Here is a 17,998-nt window from a genome sequence, read left to right on the forward strand (position 1 = left end):
GCCAATATCATCATAGCCTTGCCGCCTTCCTCTTCGATCCTGACCACATTTGGATGTCAGGGTGCGCTATCTCGAACAGGTCTTTCTTAATCAACAGCTTCCGCACCTTGAATGTCGGTGTTTTGGGAAGCTCAGGGACGACCCGAAGCATCGTCGGCAACTTATAGTTGGAAAGGCGTGTTCCAAGCCACTTGCGAAGTTCAGTTAGAGTCAGGTTTTCGGCCGAGGCATGAAGAACCACAGCCGCAGCAATTCGTTGTCCAAACTCGTCGTCGTCGACACCAACCACAGCTACCTCAGACACCTGGGGATGACTTCGGATCTCTTCTTCGATATCCAGGGCGGAGATCTTATAGCCCCCAGACTTGATAATGTCGACTGCGGAACGACCTTCGATGAAGTACAGGTCTCCCTCTTGCCGAGCGATGTCACCAGTCAGATAGAAACCGTCTTGGTCAAACGCTCTTCTGGTTGCCTCTGGGTCGTACATATATTTCATGAACACGAAGGGGCTACGGGCCAATATCTCCCCATGGTCTCCACCAGACAGTTTTGACTCTGTCATTCGTATCTTCTTTCCAACTGATCCTGGGACAACCAGCTCACCCACAACATTGGAATAGACGCCTCCTACCTCCGAACCTCCATATCTCTCAGTGATAGCTTTGCCAGTCAATTCTCTCCATCTGACGCCCACCTCACGCGAGAGTGCAGAGGTTGATGAATGGAAACTGCCAATGGTCGAGACGGCCACTCGGTAGCTCTCGCTTTGTCCTTGGGGGAGCTTGGATAAGACCGTTTCCCAGTACCTCAAAAGACGAACGTAGACGGTCGGAAGTGCCGAGAACGATGGTAAGCCACCTTCCCGAAACCTTTCCCAGACTTTAGCTGCATCGAAGCCTCCCTGGCTGAACTCAACGCATCCGCCACCGATAAGTGCAGGGAGCGTATTGAAGAGAAGTCCCGTCGCGTGATGAGTAGGCAGAAACTGAACGATTGTGGTTTCTTGATTTATTTTCAGGTTGTTGACGAAATATCTTGCTAAAGCGTAAAGATTGTACCTCCTTATGGCAACTCCCTTTGGCGGCCCTGTTGAGCCAGAGGTGAAAATCACCAGTGCAGGTTTGTTCTGGTCTGGTGTTCTCCCTGAATTGATGGTGACAGAGCTTAGATCCAGAAGAGGAGAGATCAAAACTGGTGTGGAGCACACAACCTTGAATGACTTTGTCCGAGACTTGAATTGCTCTTCGAGGTCTTGTGCAAGTTGCAACGATTTGATGCTCGTTATGATGGCTTTCGCTCGCACTGTATCAGCATTATGGTTCACCTCCTTGAGGGTAATGTGTGGACCTGGATCATCGATCAGCGTGAATCTGTCAAGGTTCCTTAAGTAGACTGACTGCAGGGCACAGCAATACCACCAAGAGCTTGAACGGCAAAGAAAGACACTGCGAATTCATAGCCTTCAGCGCATATCAAGAGGCATATTTCACGTTCGTGCTGCAGATCCGTTAAAGTGCTCGGGTCAAGTTCTGCACGCAACTTGCTTCGGAGAGCAAGGATGTCTCCGATGAATTGCTGATGAGACGCACATAGTCCGGTATTTTTGTCCTTGATGATAATGGTGTTCTGCCTGAGTGCCAAATCATATAAGGAATGGAACAGCAAGTCGTGTGGAAGGACGTTCGGACCTTCGTGGCATGGCAGGAAATCACACCGGTCGAAGGTTTCAGGATCGATAATCTCCTTTCGTTGCTCCGTCATTATACTGTGATGGTATTAGATGATGGTTCAGCCACCTTCCTTACCACAATTATCACCGTAAAGCTTCCATAAAAATACCAGATGAGAGACTCCTTACTCCAAAGTATCATGTAATTAATTTGTGGCCTCAGAACTGTGCAGTTACCCTGGTTCTAGCACGTTTGTGAAGCCGTCGGTCCTCGGATTTTTGATTTAGAGGGCCACGACAAAACGAGGTTGCAATGTTTCTTGCCATGGCTGAGAGCCTTCTGGATATGTGTTGTGGTCAAAGCCAATCATCCAAGGAGCTTTGGAGACCCCTAGGAATGTTCTGTGCAGAAGACCTTGGCCCACTTCATAGATTTTGCATCATCACTATTTCTCGCTGTGTTTGTCCTCGGGTCTCGGCTGCCGGTATGAGGATCGCCATAGAATCATATATTTCGCAAGTGTAGTCGTCCTCGAGATTCACTTATCCACATCCCATCAGATCCATGAAAATAAATTCCCAGTGCTTATGGAGTCCGAGAAACCATCGACGACGCAGGTGCAGCATGCGGACTTGCTTGAGCCTTCCGATCCTGATTTGAGAGCTGCTCCTGTCATCCACGCCAAGACAATTATCGTTGTCACTGTAAGTCCTGAGCCCCAGGAGAACAAAGAGGAGTATGATGAGAGACTGACCACGGTACCCGCTTATAGAGCGTCTGCTCTGTTTATTTTGCACAGCTGATGTACTTGGTCGGGGCAGGTTCCCATGCTCGAGACATTGCTGCCGTTGTTGGAGGTACCGATAAATCCTCATGGATCTCAAGCTCCGTGCCTATTCTCGCTGTCGTTCTCAGTTCTCCCATCAGCCAAGCTGCAGACTTATGGGGTCGCAAGTGGTTTCTTGTTGGCCTGACGAGCTTGGGCGGTATTGGATGCGTCATAACGTCCCGCGCAAACTCCATGACTATGGCGATAGCTGGGGGGGTTATTGCAGCTGCTTCATTTGGAGCCCAACCTCTCGTGATTGCCATACCATCGGAGGTCCTCCCACGACGGCTAAGGCCTGTGGCTCAGGCAAGCTCTAATATCATTGGTGTGTTGGGAGCTGTGTTTGGACTCCTTCTTGGGGCCGCAGTTACTCGAAAAGGACACGTGGGAGGCTTTCGAGTTTACTGGTATATCGCAGCGGGTTTGTACATCGCGTCTGCTCTCGCATGTGCCTTGTTTTATAATCCGCCCCCTCGAGAGCTACAAACAACTCTTAATCGAAGAGAAAAAATGAAAGCCCTGGACTGGATGGGCTACGCCCTCTTATCGACAGGATTGATTCTTTTCTGCATGAGTTTGATCTGGTCGCAAAACCCCTACCCCTGGACCAATGCCCATGTGCTGGCCACCTTCCTCATCGGTATCACTATTAGTACAGGCCTCATCATTTACGAGACCAAATACAAAAGGGATGGAATATTCCACCATAAACTTTTTATGCAGAGCCGCAACTTCGCTCTTGCGGTTGGCTGTATATTCGTGGAAGGACTTGTTTTCTTCACCGGAACATACTACTATCCGTATCAAGTTGGTGTACTGTACACGGCTGATTCTCTGCTCGGGGCTCTCCGGATCAGTGTATCTTTCTTGGTTGGATGTGGATCTGCCGGCATTGCTGGGTGGTACTGTTCAAAGAGGCGGAGTCTCCGTGCTCCCCTTCTTCTCAGCTTTGTCTTTTTGACTCTTTTCAATGTCCTCATGGCAACAACTAGACCTGGATCTAATCGCGAGGTTTGGGGATACATTATGATATTTGGATTTGCACTTGGAGTCTGCGTGTTGGTGTTGATTTCTGTGGCGCAATTTGCAACTCCTCCCTCGATGATAGCTACAGCTACTGGGCTGCTGGTGACAATGCGGAATTTGGGTGGCGCGGTTGGGCTTGCAGTATACAAAGCCGTTTTTACTCACACCCTTTCAAGCAACTTGAGTCGAAGAGTCTCGGAAGCAGTGCTGCCATTGGGCTTGCCTGCGTCGTCGCTGAAGCCACTGATCACTGCTCTTGTGACCCACGACACAACAGGCATATCCAGGGTCCCGGGCATCTCGAAATCGATCATTGCAGCTGGCGGTCATGCGGTCCTCGAGGCATACTCTGCTGCTTTTCGCCATGTTTGGATAGTTGCCGCATGTTTTGGTGCGGTTGGCATTGTATGTAAGTTATACCTTTCTGAGGGTGGTTCTTTTGCAATAACTAGGCTAATGGGCTTCGGTGTGGGCTTTTGCAGTGGCATATTTCGTCATTGACCCAAAGGAAGAGTTTAACCAACAGATTGACGCTCCAGTAGAGGTGCAAACTTTGAGTTCCGCGAGCCACGACACCATGGAGATTCCCCGGTTTTCAGGATCCTGATATACAAGCAGCTGTGGCGTATGGTGATGTGTTGCATGTGAGATAGATGGGCTTTGTTTACCCAGGTAGAGTCGGCGCGATATACCTAGGATGAATTTCTGCACAAGGTCGTGCATCCCTGTTCAGGGAGTCAATAGCAAGGCTCAGGAGCAAGGCTGGTGATGTCAGGGGTTCAGACCCAAATTATATGAAAATTCTCTCCTCATATACTTACCTCTTCATTCCTCTTCATCCTTAGTCCTTTGAATAACATCTTAGAGTTGCACCTGTTGTTTGATTATTCTTGACTCAGGTTGTCTCTGCATTCCATGTTCCAAGTCAACAGCAGCAGCAGCTATGGCTTGGCATTTTTGGTCCTTCGTTGTCTTGGCCGTCCGGCCTCTTGTAATTCCGATGCCGACACCGGAGGGGATTTTCCGAACACGTGTTCTACCCTGGCGGTGCGGGGAAGAAAAAGACTCCGAATCACGACTGGTAGCTTTTGGCCCGAAAGTTCAGGACGAATCTTGTCACTTGAACTTCAATCTCAGGCTCACCTGCCAGACCCATTGAGACTACTACCCCACGAAAAGAGCACCGCTGCAGGTCAACAGCCACAACCTTCACTGCAGTGGATAACAAAGATACAGAGATCCATCTGATATCTCTCCTTCGTTGTTTAATTCTCTCACTGGTGCGTAGAGTTGGGCATTGTCCGGTGTCTCTTCTCCATGGTTCGAGTCGATCTCCGCTCTTCTGCTCTGTTAACACATCCTTTCATTCACAATGGCTCCCAAGCTACACAACTCTCAAAAGGCTCGTCCTAATGTCCTCCCTGTCCTCCCTGATCCCTCCCGTTTGTTCAGAGCACGAGGTGGTAAAAAGGCCGAGTCGACCTCTGAACAGACTGACGGCGCTGGCGAGACTAGAGACACCCCGAGTTCAGTGGGCGAGACAGCAATAAACGAGCTCTCTTCAGAAGTTGGCACCGAGAAAGATATTTCCAGCAATCCCGACTCCGTTGAAGAAAAAGCTGTATCTGCCTCTACTGGTGAGCCTCTTTTATTCGATACTGCCGAGAATCTCTACTGACTCATTGTTCTATTTTAGCCTCCCAAGCCAGCACTCCATCTGTCTCTACCCCCGCCACCCAGGAACTTGCCGCAGGAGTGCCAAACTATCCCCTCGATCATGACAAAGAGGTGGTTATTGAGCAAGCCGAACTAGAAGCCAGTCAAGAAGTCCATAACCAACCATCTCCAGAAGGAACAGTGACTTCTGCAGCGGAAACATCCGTGGATACAGCTCAGATGGCCCCCGTTAAAGTACCCGAGCCCGAACCTGATATGGAGAATCGTCTGGAATCTCCTTACGATCATATCGACCGCTCAAGATCCACCAGTGCTATCGTTGAAGATGAGCCGCAACCATTGGCACCATCCTCCGCTACTTCTGTGGCTGCTGAAACTGAGGATAAAGCTTCGATTCAAGTGCCAAGTGCCATGCCGCAAGTTAGCCAACCTACCAATCAAGCATTGGTAACCTCTGATCAGAGTGAATACAACGGATTTCATCGTTATGGTGGCGCGGTAATGCACAATCAAGGAATGACAATCCCGACATCTTCGCCGAGAATCAACACTTTGCCATCGCTCAATGAGTATTTCCTCCATGTTGCAGCATCCAAGGAGAATGCCGATTGGATCATTCAAGTTCATATTCCTGGCAACAAGGCCCAGTCTTTCCCAACATACGCGCACTCAATCCTTTTGCTTCGTAGCCATCGCTTGCGACGCTTGGTAATACGTCAGTCGTCATACGGATCCAACATCATTGATCTCTACCCTCCGAGACATGTTTCTTCGCATGCCTTCGAATCTGCACTACGATTCCTGTACTCAGATGCTATCATCGCTAAAGATTTCTTTCTGCAGCAACCCCCTGCTGTTGATCCTCAGGCAACTAGGTTGAACAACCTGGAGTATATTTTGTCGTATTGGATTGCAGGAGTCGAACTGGGTCTCGACACAATCACTGAGCGTGCCGAAGGTTTATTATCGGACTACCTTGATTGGGATCTCCTTGAGCCAGCCTATAAAGCCGCAGATGAGATTACCAAGTCGGAGATTTCGTCCAATAGCAAGCACATGACTGGAACCGACTATTTTGTTCTGAGCAGCTCTATTATTCGGGCAGTCCTTCATTTCCTCGTGGGACGTCTGGATGTGGCTAGATTCAAAATTGATAAAAATGCCACCTCAACCTTGCTCTCTTCTCGACTCCCCCCAGTCGATGATCACCGTCCACGAACTAATCCGGCATTGTCTTCTATGGTTTTTGGATCTATGCCCTCTTCTGCTGGCGTCTCACCTTCGTCCCCTCAATCAGGCTTCTCTACCACTCGCTTCACACCCCGAGAGACTCTTGCGACTAATATCATCCTCAGTCTGGATTTCGAGAATCTTCACCGTTTCAACACCTTTTTGCAGCGACAAGGTCCAGAACATGCCAACAGAGTCATGACGGAGGTTGTTAAAGAGCGTGAGGCACGTCGTGAGAGGGTTCTGAATGCCCAACACGCTTCCAACGCCGAGAGAATGGCTACCTCTGCCAAATGGGATGTTGTTGGACACCAAGAGATTTTCGAAAACGGCAGACTTTCCGAGAAGCGTGTCGGTTTCCTCCTGCCTTCCTCCAAATAAAGTGTTGCCACTTTTCAAAATCACAAAGCCGGATTACTTTCTTCTTATGCACTTCAGCAGGCGAATCATGGGTTGCGGAGCGTGTGCATCATGGGTTGACTTTTTCGGGAACAAAGCGCCTTGGACATCAAATGGATCGATCGATTAAGGTGCATCATTGCATGGACATGGAACTTGGGCTGGAAAACGATTGGTGGTGAGGAGTCAGAATGCACCGGTGTCCAGGGTTAATGTACAAGTTCATTTTTTGCCGTGGGTGATGTTAACGGCGACGGCGCTTGGCTACGGAACAGGAAAATCAACAACGGTCGAATATTCGATTGAGCTTCAACAAATGTCCAACATGGAGATGTGAGGAATATTTTGAGCGAGAGTAACCTTGACTCTAATGTATGCTCGTCAGGCACGTGAACGAGGAAATGATTCCATGAGAAATCAGATGAACGAGATACCCAAACCCCCAAAATGCGAAAATGTCAATGGAAAGAAGAGTATTCTGGTGGTGATTGACTCAAGTGTATCACGTAAACCCTACCTTGATGCGGCATGGTGATTATGAACGTGGCATGATACCCAGATACCTACTAATTCGGCATCTGACATCGATTCCAGAGACACGTGTTTCAACACCAGGAAAATTCATCCCATTTGCAGCGTTCCCAAAACTTTTCCATCTCATTTGAAATCTAGAGAAATGCAAAGTCACCGCGCAGCCCCTAATGCGCTGCCCGACCCTATATCTACCGCATCTTCATCGGCGTCCAAGAACCTCGCATCCGTAGCACTTCTCCCAACACCTCCACGTCCACCACCGCGCACACTACTGCTCGCGCCACCACGACTCGAACCCTGATTCCGTGGCGACGTGGCATCGTGGCCCGCTGCCCGATTCGAATTCCCCTGTGACCCAACCAGTGGCGGGAACTCTCGTCGCTCGTTCCGCTGCCGGACTCGCTCGACCCATGGCTTCACCAGCGCCCATGCCAGTAGCCCCGCAGTTGCGATGATGAAAATCACCACGACGGTTTCATCTTTGAGCGAGTCTCGTTCTGCGGGGGATTAGTATGTCCCGTGTCTTGTGCGGAAGGGAATTAGGTTTCTTACGGAAACAGGTCGTGAAGACGTCTTCGTCCTTCGCGTCCTTGCATATCGGTAGGTTATAGTCCAGACAGAATGCGCGTGTGCAGTCGGCGCAGCTGAGTTTGTGGTGCGGTTTTGACGGGGCTTTTTCTTCTTCTTGGGCTTCTCGGGGGCTGCGGGCCGGTGAGGTGCCTTCGAGGGAGTGGTGGTCAGAAGAGCGGACTTCGAAACGGTGTGAGGAACTCTTGGAGTTTGGAGGGTTGAGTGCAATGATCGTGCTGTTATTGAAGCATATGCATTTGCAGAATGAGATGGCGGTGGATTTGGCGGCGCTGGTAAGGTTCAGGAGTGAGAAGAGGAGGAGTAGGCCTAGGGGGAGGTATGGTGATATGGAGGGCCGCATTGTGAGGTGAGATGGAGTCAGTCCAGAGGGATTTCGAGGATCCCTCCTCCGATCTTTGGGGATTCTAGTTGGTGATGTGAGTGAACGGATGTTGGTGTCGGCCTTGCACATCCTCGTAAATGTGGTTGAATTGAGAAGTGGTGCGTGACCGTAATCCTGAGTACTGTGGAGTATAGAGTCAATTCTCCGGAGCTCCCCGCAAAGCTTGGTTTTAGGCTATGTATGCCCACTGGCACCTTGGGAGATTCGATCTAGTAAGTAGCCGCAGCACGTGCAACCGAGGTTGAATCGGCTTCTAAGGCAACCTCTCCTTGGATCTACTTCCATACCACTGTTCTCTTCATCATTCTTCCTACCTCTAACCTTGGTGGTGATAATCACGAAGATTGTTCCATCATCTCGCTTCTCAGAGCGTGAGAGCTCAATTGGATTCCAACGCGATAATCACCGTCAATGGCGTCCTGCTAAATAGCGTATTGCTTGAGCAGAAACTCTTACCTGATTCGGTACCACGAAGCAACCGGTTTCGGTGTCACGCTTATTACCCTTTAACCAAAGCTTTCACCTGGTCCATTCCTGTCGCCATGGCGGTAGCAAGTCTCCCTGTGCGTTATGTGCTCAACGAACGAGAGTATGAGGTCCTGAGGAAAATCATCTCGTCTCCCACTCCCACCAAGGAGACCAGCGACAATGTGCTCGGATCGACAGTCACGTCGCAGCAAGACAATCATACTGCAGCAGCATTTCGCACGGCTTCAAGAGCCTTCGTATTGAGCTTAGGCTCACTAAAGGCGGCAGAGGCAGTTCTGGGACGACTATCTTCCCGCCAATCACCAACAGCTACAAGAGCACGAAAGCCCCTGGTAGCATCACCCATGAAAGTGGCACTCTCACTTTCATCATTACTGTTTTTCCATGCCACTTTATACCGCCTTTTCTACCGTCTGAGAGTGCAGCTGCAGCATGAGAAAGTCCGACACATTCAAGAGCGATATCCGAGGATCTATGCTGTACTCACCTCCAAATTGGCCCCAGCCATTGGAGCGAGTTTGTCAGGATTTGCGCTCGGATTATGCCCAGCTGATCAACTGAGAGTGACAATAGCGATATACATCGCTTGCCGTGCGTTGGAAGTTGGTTATAAAGCCATTGAAAACACAAGCTTTGTGAAGAATAAGCCTTCTTGGGTTGGAAGCTGGATTCTTTTTGCAGTCTCCCAAGGTCAATTGCTACATGCATTCGTTTTCGACCGAGATTGCTTTCCCGAGGCGTACGGATCGTTCATTCTGGGCTATACACCAGAGTATATTCAAAGGCGTCCCTTAAGTCTCTCTTCAAAAGTGCGGTGGCCAAAAGCAAATGAAATTGTCGATGCTCTAGCAAAAATGGCTCAACTGAGATGGCCAGTATTTATCTCGCCTATTCTACATCCAGGGGTCTCAAACACGCTTCCTACCGGCATAAACCCAGTTATATCGACCATTACATCCAGCGCACATCCAGCAATATCAAACCTATCATGCGCGTTGATTCATCCCTCCGATCCATCATGCTTCTTAGCTTTTCTTCGACACATTTTGATATCTTTTCCACAAATCGCACGCTTCTACGCTCTTTACTATGGTGCCTTCTCACTCATGAAATTAAAGAAAATCATGAAGGCGCCTCTTGCAGCACTCAATCGCCTGTCAGAGTCGGTTCTGAGGTCAAGTTTCGCAATCACAGGCTCCATCGGCATGGCTTGGGCCAGTATCTGTTTGTTCCAGATCATACTGCCTCGGGCATTTATCCCTCAGTTCCGTTTCTTCTTCGGTGGGTTGCTTGGTGGTCTTTTCCAGCTAGCTGATCGAACTGCATCTGGTCATATGACCTCGTTATATACGGCACGAACGAGTGTCGACTCCCTATGGAAGGTCGGAGTCAAGCACCGATGGTGGAAGGGAATCAAGGCCGGTGATGCCTGGTTGTTTGTGGCTGCGTTGGCGTTGGAGAATTTGGTTTACGATTTTGGGAAAAATACGTCTGCAAGCCAAGATCAAGCGATGACTATGATCAAGGTGCTCAGGGGTGAGATCCAACTGGGTCTGCCAAAGAAGCAACTGCAGACTGTAAGTGAAGGAACCGCGACAGATGATTTGGAGAAGGCAAAGGCACAATGAAAGACCAGGCATGGAGCCCTAACTTGTCTTCCCTGTGCAATAGCGCGACTCAGACATGCGGATATCGCAAGCAAAGCGGAGACTTTACCCCGTGCAGATTTAGGTCCCACGAATGAGCGAAATCTTCACACCATGGCAGACCGCGCTTTATTGACGAAAGCCACTCATCTGCCCCAGAGATACTTACCGTCTTGCAAGAAGCCAGTACTTTGAAGTCGGGCTTAAAGGCGTCGTTCTTCTTATGATGGGACGTCACCAAGAGACGAATAATTTAAGGATAAGAGGCAGGGTGTATCTCTTATTGTACGTGATATGCTTCGGTTCTACAGAAAACAAATTCCCATATCAACACTCATAGAATAGTAAGACCATGGAGGTGGATACAGGGGAGTCCTCAGGGTCCAGGTGAGCTCAACGTCCCGAAAAGGCCCGGGCGCCAGTACAAGAGAATAGGTTTGGGAGGCATTTACTCGTAGTCAGCCACGCGGATACATCCCTTACAAGCTCAGGAAGATAACGAAGAACGTCACCGAGTTGGCAGGTGTCACTCAAAAACGTTGACAACCAACCTCAGACCCTTGAACTCACCATTTCAAGTCCTTGTCAGGACGGACCGTTCGTACCGTTTGGCGTTCACATAAGATTTATTCTGAATGTGACGTGAGGTAGCTTGTGACATGGCGCCAGTTCGGCTTTCCAGAGCACGCATCGCTCACCAGCTTCTACCGTCGTCCAGAATAAAGTTAACGACGACGTTTGATTAAGTAATTTCCATGATTGGTATTCTCCTTTGGGATGCTGGCTCCAATTTTAAGCGTGTCAGTGTTTGTGAACTCTGACCGAGTGTTGAGTGAAGACTCTTCTAGGAATCGGTACGCCGACTCCTTGGAGCCGGATTTGAACTCTGGCTCTGCCAAGTAATTCTATAAATACCTAGGTAAAGGCTAAAGGTACACCTGATTCTAACGCGTGATCCTACGCGCCGTGTAAAGATATACAATTGAATCGTTGTACCTCTATATCTATGTTTGGTGTGTGAGTACCTAGAGTCGATTAGGGGTGGGATTGAGTCGATTCCTCCTAAACGGCCATAAGGAGTCGGGAGTCGGAGTAGCAGGAAGAGTTTCCCCTCAACGCTGCTCTGATCACAACTGAAGCTTCTGACAGATGCGTTATTTTTGAGAGGCTTGCTCTAAGCATCACGGAAGATGCACAGACGCAATATGTTTTGCGGACGCTTCTACTTCAAGTGTGCTCATCTGGAATGTCGATGTCGATATAAATAATGGAAGGTCCACAGCCGAATAACACTACCATGCTCGTACGCCGGGACTTCGAACCATTCACGGTGATAGTCTTGGAAAGATGTGGTCATTTCTATTCTTGCCCCTATTGGCTATTCCCGGGGAAAGCCGTCCAAATTCCAATGTCGATCAGCAAGAACGTGGCAATGATATTGACCACTGTATGCTCGACGCACCATCGTCAGTCGTGACCGTTACCTTTCCGGTGATCTCAACGGTCTATTCCACGATAGTACGGACAGAGAGTTATACTCAATACTTTCCTGTACCCACGGATTGGAGTGGCTGGCCTGGATCGGATACCGCAGGCACTTCTGGTACGAAAGGGTTCGATTCTGGAACACAGCCCGAGGACCAATCCAATCCAGCGTTAAACGCAGGACTCCCGCCGTGGTTGAAACACTGGGATGGAAATGACGAGAACGAGGACGGGCCGCAGGCGAACTCCGAACGGCCTGGATGGCGTTGGCCTTGGTCAAGACCTGAGGCACCCCAGCATGAGGCAGGGCAGCCAGAGGATTTAGGACAGGCAGTTGGTTCCGGACAGTCCAAACCCAAGTCAAGCTTGCAACCGCCTCCGCCCTCCTGGTCATCTGAGAAGAACACTGTCACCAGCACCAGGGCCTTCTCCACTTCCACCACCTCCTCAACACGTTCAAGCAGCTCCAGGTCACCACAGCCTACCCCAACCCCGGATGATTGGCCGGACCACACTGTGACTGCATACTTTGGCGCAGGAAACACCAACATCTTTCCAGCAGAGAAGATTCCTTGGAAGTACCTCACACATCTATGTTTCGCGTTTGCCAGCGTGGGTGGTGCAGCGAACAACTATTCCATTAGCCTGGGTTCGCATCAAGCACTGCTTCGCTATCTGAGTGAACAAGCACAAGCACACGGCGTCAGATTGATCTTGAGCATTGGAGGTGCTGGCGACGGTGGGAAATATTTTTCCGACATGGTTCAGACCAACCAGTCTATCAGTGCATTTGTGGAATCAGTAAAGGACGTTGTGTCCGAGTTTGATCTCGCAGGAGTTGACATCGGTAAACCTCCAATGATTCCAATCTAACCGCTTTCTGTCCATAAACTGACAAGATTATCTACAAATAGATTGGGAACATGTCGGGAAATTGACTGATGCCCCCATTGAAAGGCCTTTTACCGACGCAAACGGTTATTTGCAGATGCTGAAGGCTTTGCGAGCAGCCCTACCTGTGGCAGAACTGTCGGCTGCTGTATCGATGAATCTTTTCCGCAAAGCCAAGAGTCCAACAGATGGGACGCTTGAGAACGTCGACATGACTCCTTTCATCCCACTATTCGACCGGATTTATCTGATGTCCTATGACCTGTGGAACCCTCCGGACGACGACACGGCAGGTTCGAACGCAGCCCTGGAGTACCACGGCGAATCCCCTTCCGACATCCCTGATGGTCAGGACTTCGGCGCCGATGGCGTTCAAGCCTGGCATGATGCAGGCTTTCCCATGAGTAAACTTGTCTATGGTAAGTACGCGGATATGTCGCACTGCCTTGATAAGTGGAAATTCTCTGACTAATCCGATCTACCCAGGCGTTCCTTTCTATGGCTACGGATACTACCTGACAGACGTGAGTTCATGTTCATCGTGACTGGTGAATCCATCGGGTGCTAACTCGTCGATTGTAGGACAGCGACCCAAACACCACAGGACTCTACAGTCCAGTGGAGGACGGAAAATCGTCAGGCGACAGTGATGAGGGCCCCGACAGCACGTCGGGATTCTGGAAGTGGAGGAATCTTAAATCACAGAAGGTAGTCGTCCAACAAGCCGACGGTAGTTATGGCGCTGGTCCAGGATGGACGTATGGGTTCGACGATTCGACGCAAACCCCCTATGTCTTCACTGATGGCAACTCGACCGACGAACCGCAGATCATCTCTTATGACGATCCACACAGCATTGGTTTGAAGAAGAAATTTGCCAAAAGTCGTGGAATGGAGGGGATGATGTTCTGGGCTATGTACGGTGACACGGATGATGCAGAGTTGACTCGGCTGCTCGCTTGAGGAACAAGCCTCTTATTTTCCCTCTTTGATGTTCATTCAGCCTTCGTATCTCTCGGCTCGTGATAATTAGAAGTAGACAGAGTCGATGCTCAACATTGCTACTTATGGTCCGTCAATACTTGACTGGCGAAAAATAGAATCGTCACATGATCGGCCATGCCGTCGGACGCGGTTGACGAGCCCCTCCCAAGACACTCGAATGTCACGATATTTCTGCCGGTTTTATATGAGCAGGTTTGCGCTAAGCGGACGGAGTCTTTGACTTGAGCACAGCCTGGGCCCTGAGGCTACCATGACATTACCATCGCAGGTGCGTAGTGCAGAACAAAAGACCCTCGTGTTTCTGCAAGACCCTGAGAGACTGTCACAATGCGACTGCAACATGCCGGATTCGGATATGCGTCTACAGGCCTTGTTCCTCATGTCGGAGCGCGTGTGTTAAGACTCGTGAGTATTGTACGCTGCGAAACCTTCTTGTGATATTGGTGATACGGGTTCTGGATGCTCGCCGACCATTTCCTACTTGGTTGCATCACTTGCAGTGTCTTGGAATGCTCACGTCTACTTTACCGGTCATTGCTTGTGAACATCGGGACACTACGACTTTGACTCCATTATCCCCAGGCCCTACCACATAATGAACGTGAGTGGTGCGGTGTGAAAGGTCAGCTCGTGGTGTGACATGATTGAAAAGGAGTGAGTCGTGTAACGTCTGGAGGAATTCGAAGTCGAGAATCGAGAGAAGTTGGGAAATCGGAAGATTAACATGCGCTAAGGTTCCTTGCCGTAGATAGCAGCACGCCAAGACTTGAATTAACAGGGATAAGATATCAAGTTCACTTCCGATCGAATCGTTCTGCAGGATTTGGGGAAGATAACGTGGAGTCAATTTGAGCGGTATGCCAATGATATCATGATTTCGACTCACCGCCTGCGGTCTTCCGGGCGGTGAGGGGGACTGCCTTCAACTGCCTCCAAGTCCATGTCCAGTTTTCCATCCATTGCCACTGCCGGATTGTTTTGCAGTGGCCCTTCAAGTTCGGCCTACAAAATGCGTGGATTGAGGTTGCATGTAACGGTGGTTATATGTATTACTTGATAGTGCAGATTGTAATGCTTTATCCACTCACTCCAACAGCCTGAGCCTTCCCTCACATGACGGCCTCAGAATTTGATGCTGATCTCGGCAAACCTTGGACCGAAGCCCACTTCGAGTTCACCTGCCTTCATGTTCTTCCTTTGCTCTTTCCCTCTTACACTTCATTTTCAACTCTCCTGTCTATTCCCACTCCTTTACTTGACATCACCAGCATTGAAATTTCGTTCGCCATCTCAAAAATTAGTTTCTGATACCTAGTCCACGCACTACACCGCCAGTCGACCTTGCACTTGCGTCGACTGACTGTCTAGTTTGGGGTTTCAAAACAGGCTTCAAGTAGGAAGACAGGTCGTAAGAGACTGGTGTTTCTTGAGAAATGAAACTTACACAGCCAAAGACTCCTCTACTTGCCCCCGACGGCTTCCCAACTCTACAATTCTTCATCCTAGGTAAATGCAACCTGCAATAACAACTTCAGACCCTCAACAACTCGCTAACCTACAACCACAGCAATATGTCGCCTCGCAGAACCCATTGCCTTGACGGCTATCCTTCCATATGCCTGGCTCATGACCAAGGACTTTGGGATGGATGATGCGTCATTTTACGCCGGCATCTTGATAGCCTCCTATTCCATATCCGAGGCCGCCTTTAGCATGTTCTGGGGTATGTTGCTCACCAGAGCCATTTTTTGGAAGGATGACATCATCTAACCGATTTTGCAAACAGGTGGTCTGTCTGATCGCATTGGACGTAAGCCCATTCTCCTCTTTGGCTGCTTTGGAACAATGCTGTCCCTGTTGATGGTTGGATTTTCCACAAGCTTCACCATGGCTCTGATAGCCAGGGTGATTGGAGGTGCACTAAATGGCAACATCGGTAAGGCTTTAACCACACCACATCCAGTGATCCGGCGGGCTAATGCTTATTCCAGGTGTCATCCAAACCATGGTAGGCGAATTGGTCAAGAATCCAGATCATGAGCCGAAAGCATACGCAGTCATGCCCTTCGTTTGGTCAATCGGTACAATCATTGGGCCAGCGATTGGTGGTATGCTTGCCAACCCCGTCAAGTCATATCCTGATTTCTTTTCTCGTCACGGGCTCTTCGCCTCATATCCTTTCCTACTACCAAACCTTGTCTGTGCTGCCCTTATGCTTGTGTCCATCATTGCAGGCGCACTTCTCCTCCAAGAAACCCATCCAGATCTTTGTCAAGGGGCTGACCCCAATGTCTACCACGACATTACTGAACAAACACCCATGATAGTTGCCGCGGGCGCCAATGCCGATCCCGGTATCGATTTGAGACAAGACTCATATGGCACGTTTAATGAGGTTGACCTACAAAGACATGATCAATGGCAGATTCTTGCCGATGGGAGTTCGAGACCTCCATCCCTCTCCGAGAAGACATCCGAAAAATGGCTAACCAAGAAGATTGTCATGTTGACGGTTTCTCTGGGCCTCTTCACATGTCACTCGATGTGCTATGACCATCTTCTTCCCATCTTCTTCCAAGACAAATCTGTGGATGACATCTCTATCCTTGCCTCTAGCCCAGTCGATATTCCTGGCGGGTTAGGTCTGGGAATCCAGACTGTGGGCATCATCATGGCTGTCAACGGGTTCATTGCGCTTTTTGTGCAAGCTATCATCTTCCCTCTTGCCGCCGACTGGTTTGGCATCTGGCGGCTATTCGTCTGGACCATCATCCTCCATCCAGTCGCTTATTTCATTGTGCCGTACTTGGCTATTTTGCCACAGAATCTGCTCTTTCCAGGCATATACTTCTGCTTAACAGTGCGAAATATGCTTTCAATTCTTTTGTATCCCGTTCTTCTGATTTTGATCAAGCAAGCAAGTCCTTCTGATTCTTGTCTTGGTCGCATTAACGGACTCGCAGCTTCAGCCGGCGCGGCTTGCAGAACGATCGCACCTCCGGTTGCGGGACTGTTGTACGGATGGGGGACCAAGATTGGTTTTACAGGCCTTGCGTGGTGGGGAGCTGGTGCGCTTGCACTTGTGGGAGTTGTTCAGCTGTGGTTTGTGCCTCGAGACAGGCACGAGAGCACTGTCGTCAAGTCCATGTTCCCCTGTCTCGAGAGCTCAGCCCAGCAGCAACCAAGAAACGTGGTGGAAATTACAGTCACGGACACAGAAGAACTCATCTAAGGTGCCTCGGCCTACTTGCCAGTCAATGGCCGCTTGAAGGCGCCCAATTCATCCACAACACTTTACTATTTTCGAAACGAGAGACATTTGGTTTCACGGAGCACATCATTGGTGGCGCGACAAGAGGGTTTTTCAGCGCCATAGAAGGGGTCACATTTCAAGGGTCGATACCTATGCTTCATTGTTGTTTTGATGAGGTCCTTGACGATAGAAATGACATGCCAATGACATGAGAATGGCGTCAGGTTGTGTGTTATTGGGTGGATATTTGTATGAGTATAATCCCGTGGATATTTAGACCAACTGGGGACATCGAAGCATCGCAAAATAATGCAGGTTGGAGTTTTTGATCCATTTGAATGGCTTAGCACTATTTCGTTCACTTATCATGTTCCAGCGACCAAGTTTTGGGGGAATTTGAAGTTCTCAGCACGTGGGTGGCAACATTAGTGGCTGACGTTAGCGTCCTCTTACTACCGCTTAGAGACTTGGTTAGTGCGACTAAAAGCTACGCGCCCAGGGTCAAAACCAGTTTCACAGCTCTTCTTCTCAGCTGTCGGCCATCACCAACCACTTGCCCTATCGCTAAGCGACTTGTTGCCAACGTTGGTACCTGTTAAAGCATGTCGATCCGCTGAGCGAGCAGGAAGCCATCCGAAGTCAATGCAGCCCTTCTCAACGTCCCTCTTGACACAATTGGCTCTGCACTGCCTCCCACTGCGTCACGCTGCAGTACCACTGCAGTACTACTTCTCATCTCAAGAGGCGCTCATCAGGTTTCGCACTCCCTGGCGATCGAGCTGGATGTCTCTTCCTGTTTGCTCGCTTCAATCAGTCTTCTTGACATGCCCAATATTACCCTAAGTCGCGGGTAATATCGAGGGTTCTTTTTTATGTACCATGGCTGCC

At 49.6% G+C, this 17,998-nt stretch overlaps 7 protein-coding genes across 7 annotated transcripts; 5 read left to right on the top strand and 2 right to left on the bottom strand.

The window, feature by feature from the left end:
• Nucleotides 1-10: 10 nt before the first annotated feature.
• On the bottom strand, nucleotides 11-1,764 carry LTR84_012785 (uncharacterized protein; the record flags this gene model as incomplete). The annotated part of the gene is made up of 2 exons (XM_064856302.1): nucleotides 11-1,350; nucleotides 1,401-1,764. 2 exons carry the CDS (start codon nucleotides 1,762-1,764, stop codon nucleotides 11-13), a joined length of 1,704 nt encoding a protein of 567 aa, XP_064708202.1.
• A 496-nt stretch (nucleotides 1,765-2,260) lies between these two features.
• LTR84_012786 (uncharacterized protein) lies at nucleotides 2,261-4,135 on the top strand (the record flags this gene model as incomplete). Its single annotated transcript, XM_064856303.1, has 3 exons — nucleotides 2,261-2,377; nucleotides 2,446-3,937; nucleotides 4,011-4,135. The coding sequence occupies 3 exons, from the start codon at nucleotides 2,261-2,263 to the stop codon at nucleotides 4,133-4,135; spliced, it is 1,734 nt and encodes a 577-aa protein (XP_064708203.1).
• Nucleotides 4,136-4,900: 765 nt separating this feature from the next.
• Nucleotides 4,901-6,816, top strand: LTR84_012787 (uncharacterized protein; the record flags this gene model as incomplete). Its single annotated transcript, XM_064856304.1, has 2 exons — nucleotides 4,901-5,165; nucleotides 5,225-6,816. 2 exons carry the CDS (start codon nucleotides 4,901-4,903, stop codon nucleotides 6,814-6,816), a joined length of 1,857 nt encoding a protein of 618 aa, XP_064708204.1.
• Nucleotides 6,817-7,518: 702 nt separating this feature from the next.
• Nucleotides 7,519-8,299, bottom strand: LTR84_012788 (uncharacterized protein; the record flags this gene model as incomplete). The annotated part of the gene is made up of 2 exons (XM_064856305.1): nucleotides 7,519-7,865; nucleotides 7,921-8,299. 2 exons carry the CDS (start codon nucleotides 8,297-8,299, stop codon nucleotides 7,519-7,521), a joined length of 726 nt encoding a protein of 241 aa, XP_064708205.1.
• A 584-nt stretch (nucleotides 8,300-8,883) lies between these two features.
• Nucleotides 8,884-10,458, top strand: LTR84_012789 (uncharacterized protein; the record flags this gene model as incomplete). The annotated part of the gene is made up of 1 exon (XM_064856306.1): nucleotides 8,884-10,458. One exon carries the CDS (start codon nucleotides 8,884-8,886, stop codon nucleotides 10,456-10,458), a length of 1,575 nt encoding a protein of 524 aa, XP_064708206.1.
• Nucleotides 10,459-11,823: 1,365 nt separating this feature from the next.
• Nucleotides 11,824-13,815, top strand: LTR84_012790 (uncharacterized protein; the record flags this gene model as incomplete). Its single annotated transcript, XM_064856307.1, has 4 exons — nucleotides 11,824-12,808; nucleotides 12,876-13,271; nucleotides 13,339-13,376; nucleotides 13,435-13,815. 4 exons carry the CDS (start codon nucleotides 11,824-11,826, stop codon nucleotides 13,813-13,815), a joined length of 1,800 nt encoding a protein of 599 aa, XP_064708207.1.
• A 1,668-nt stretch (nucleotides 13,816-15,483) lies between these two features.
• On the top strand, nucleotides 15,484-17,089 carry LTR84_012791 (uncharacterized protein; the record flags this gene model as incomplete). The annotated part of the gene is made up of 3 exons (XM_064856308.1): nucleotides 15,484-15,580; nucleotides 15,644-15,793; nucleotides 15,849-17,089. 3 exons carry the CDS (start codon nucleotides 15,484-15,486, stop codon nucleotides 17,087-17,089), a joined length of 1,488 nt encoding a protein of 495 aa, XP_064708208.1.
• Nucleotides 17,090-17,998: the final 909 nt, after the last annotated feature.

This window comes from Exophiala bonariae (assembly GCF_035927105.1).
Source record: "Exophiala bonariae strain CCFEE 5792 chromosome Unknown scaffold_8, whole genome shotgun sequence".
NCBI classification, from domain to species: Eukaryota; Fungi; Ascomycota; class Eurotiomycetes; order Chaetothyriales; family Herpotrichiellaceae; genus Exophiala; species Exophiala bonariae.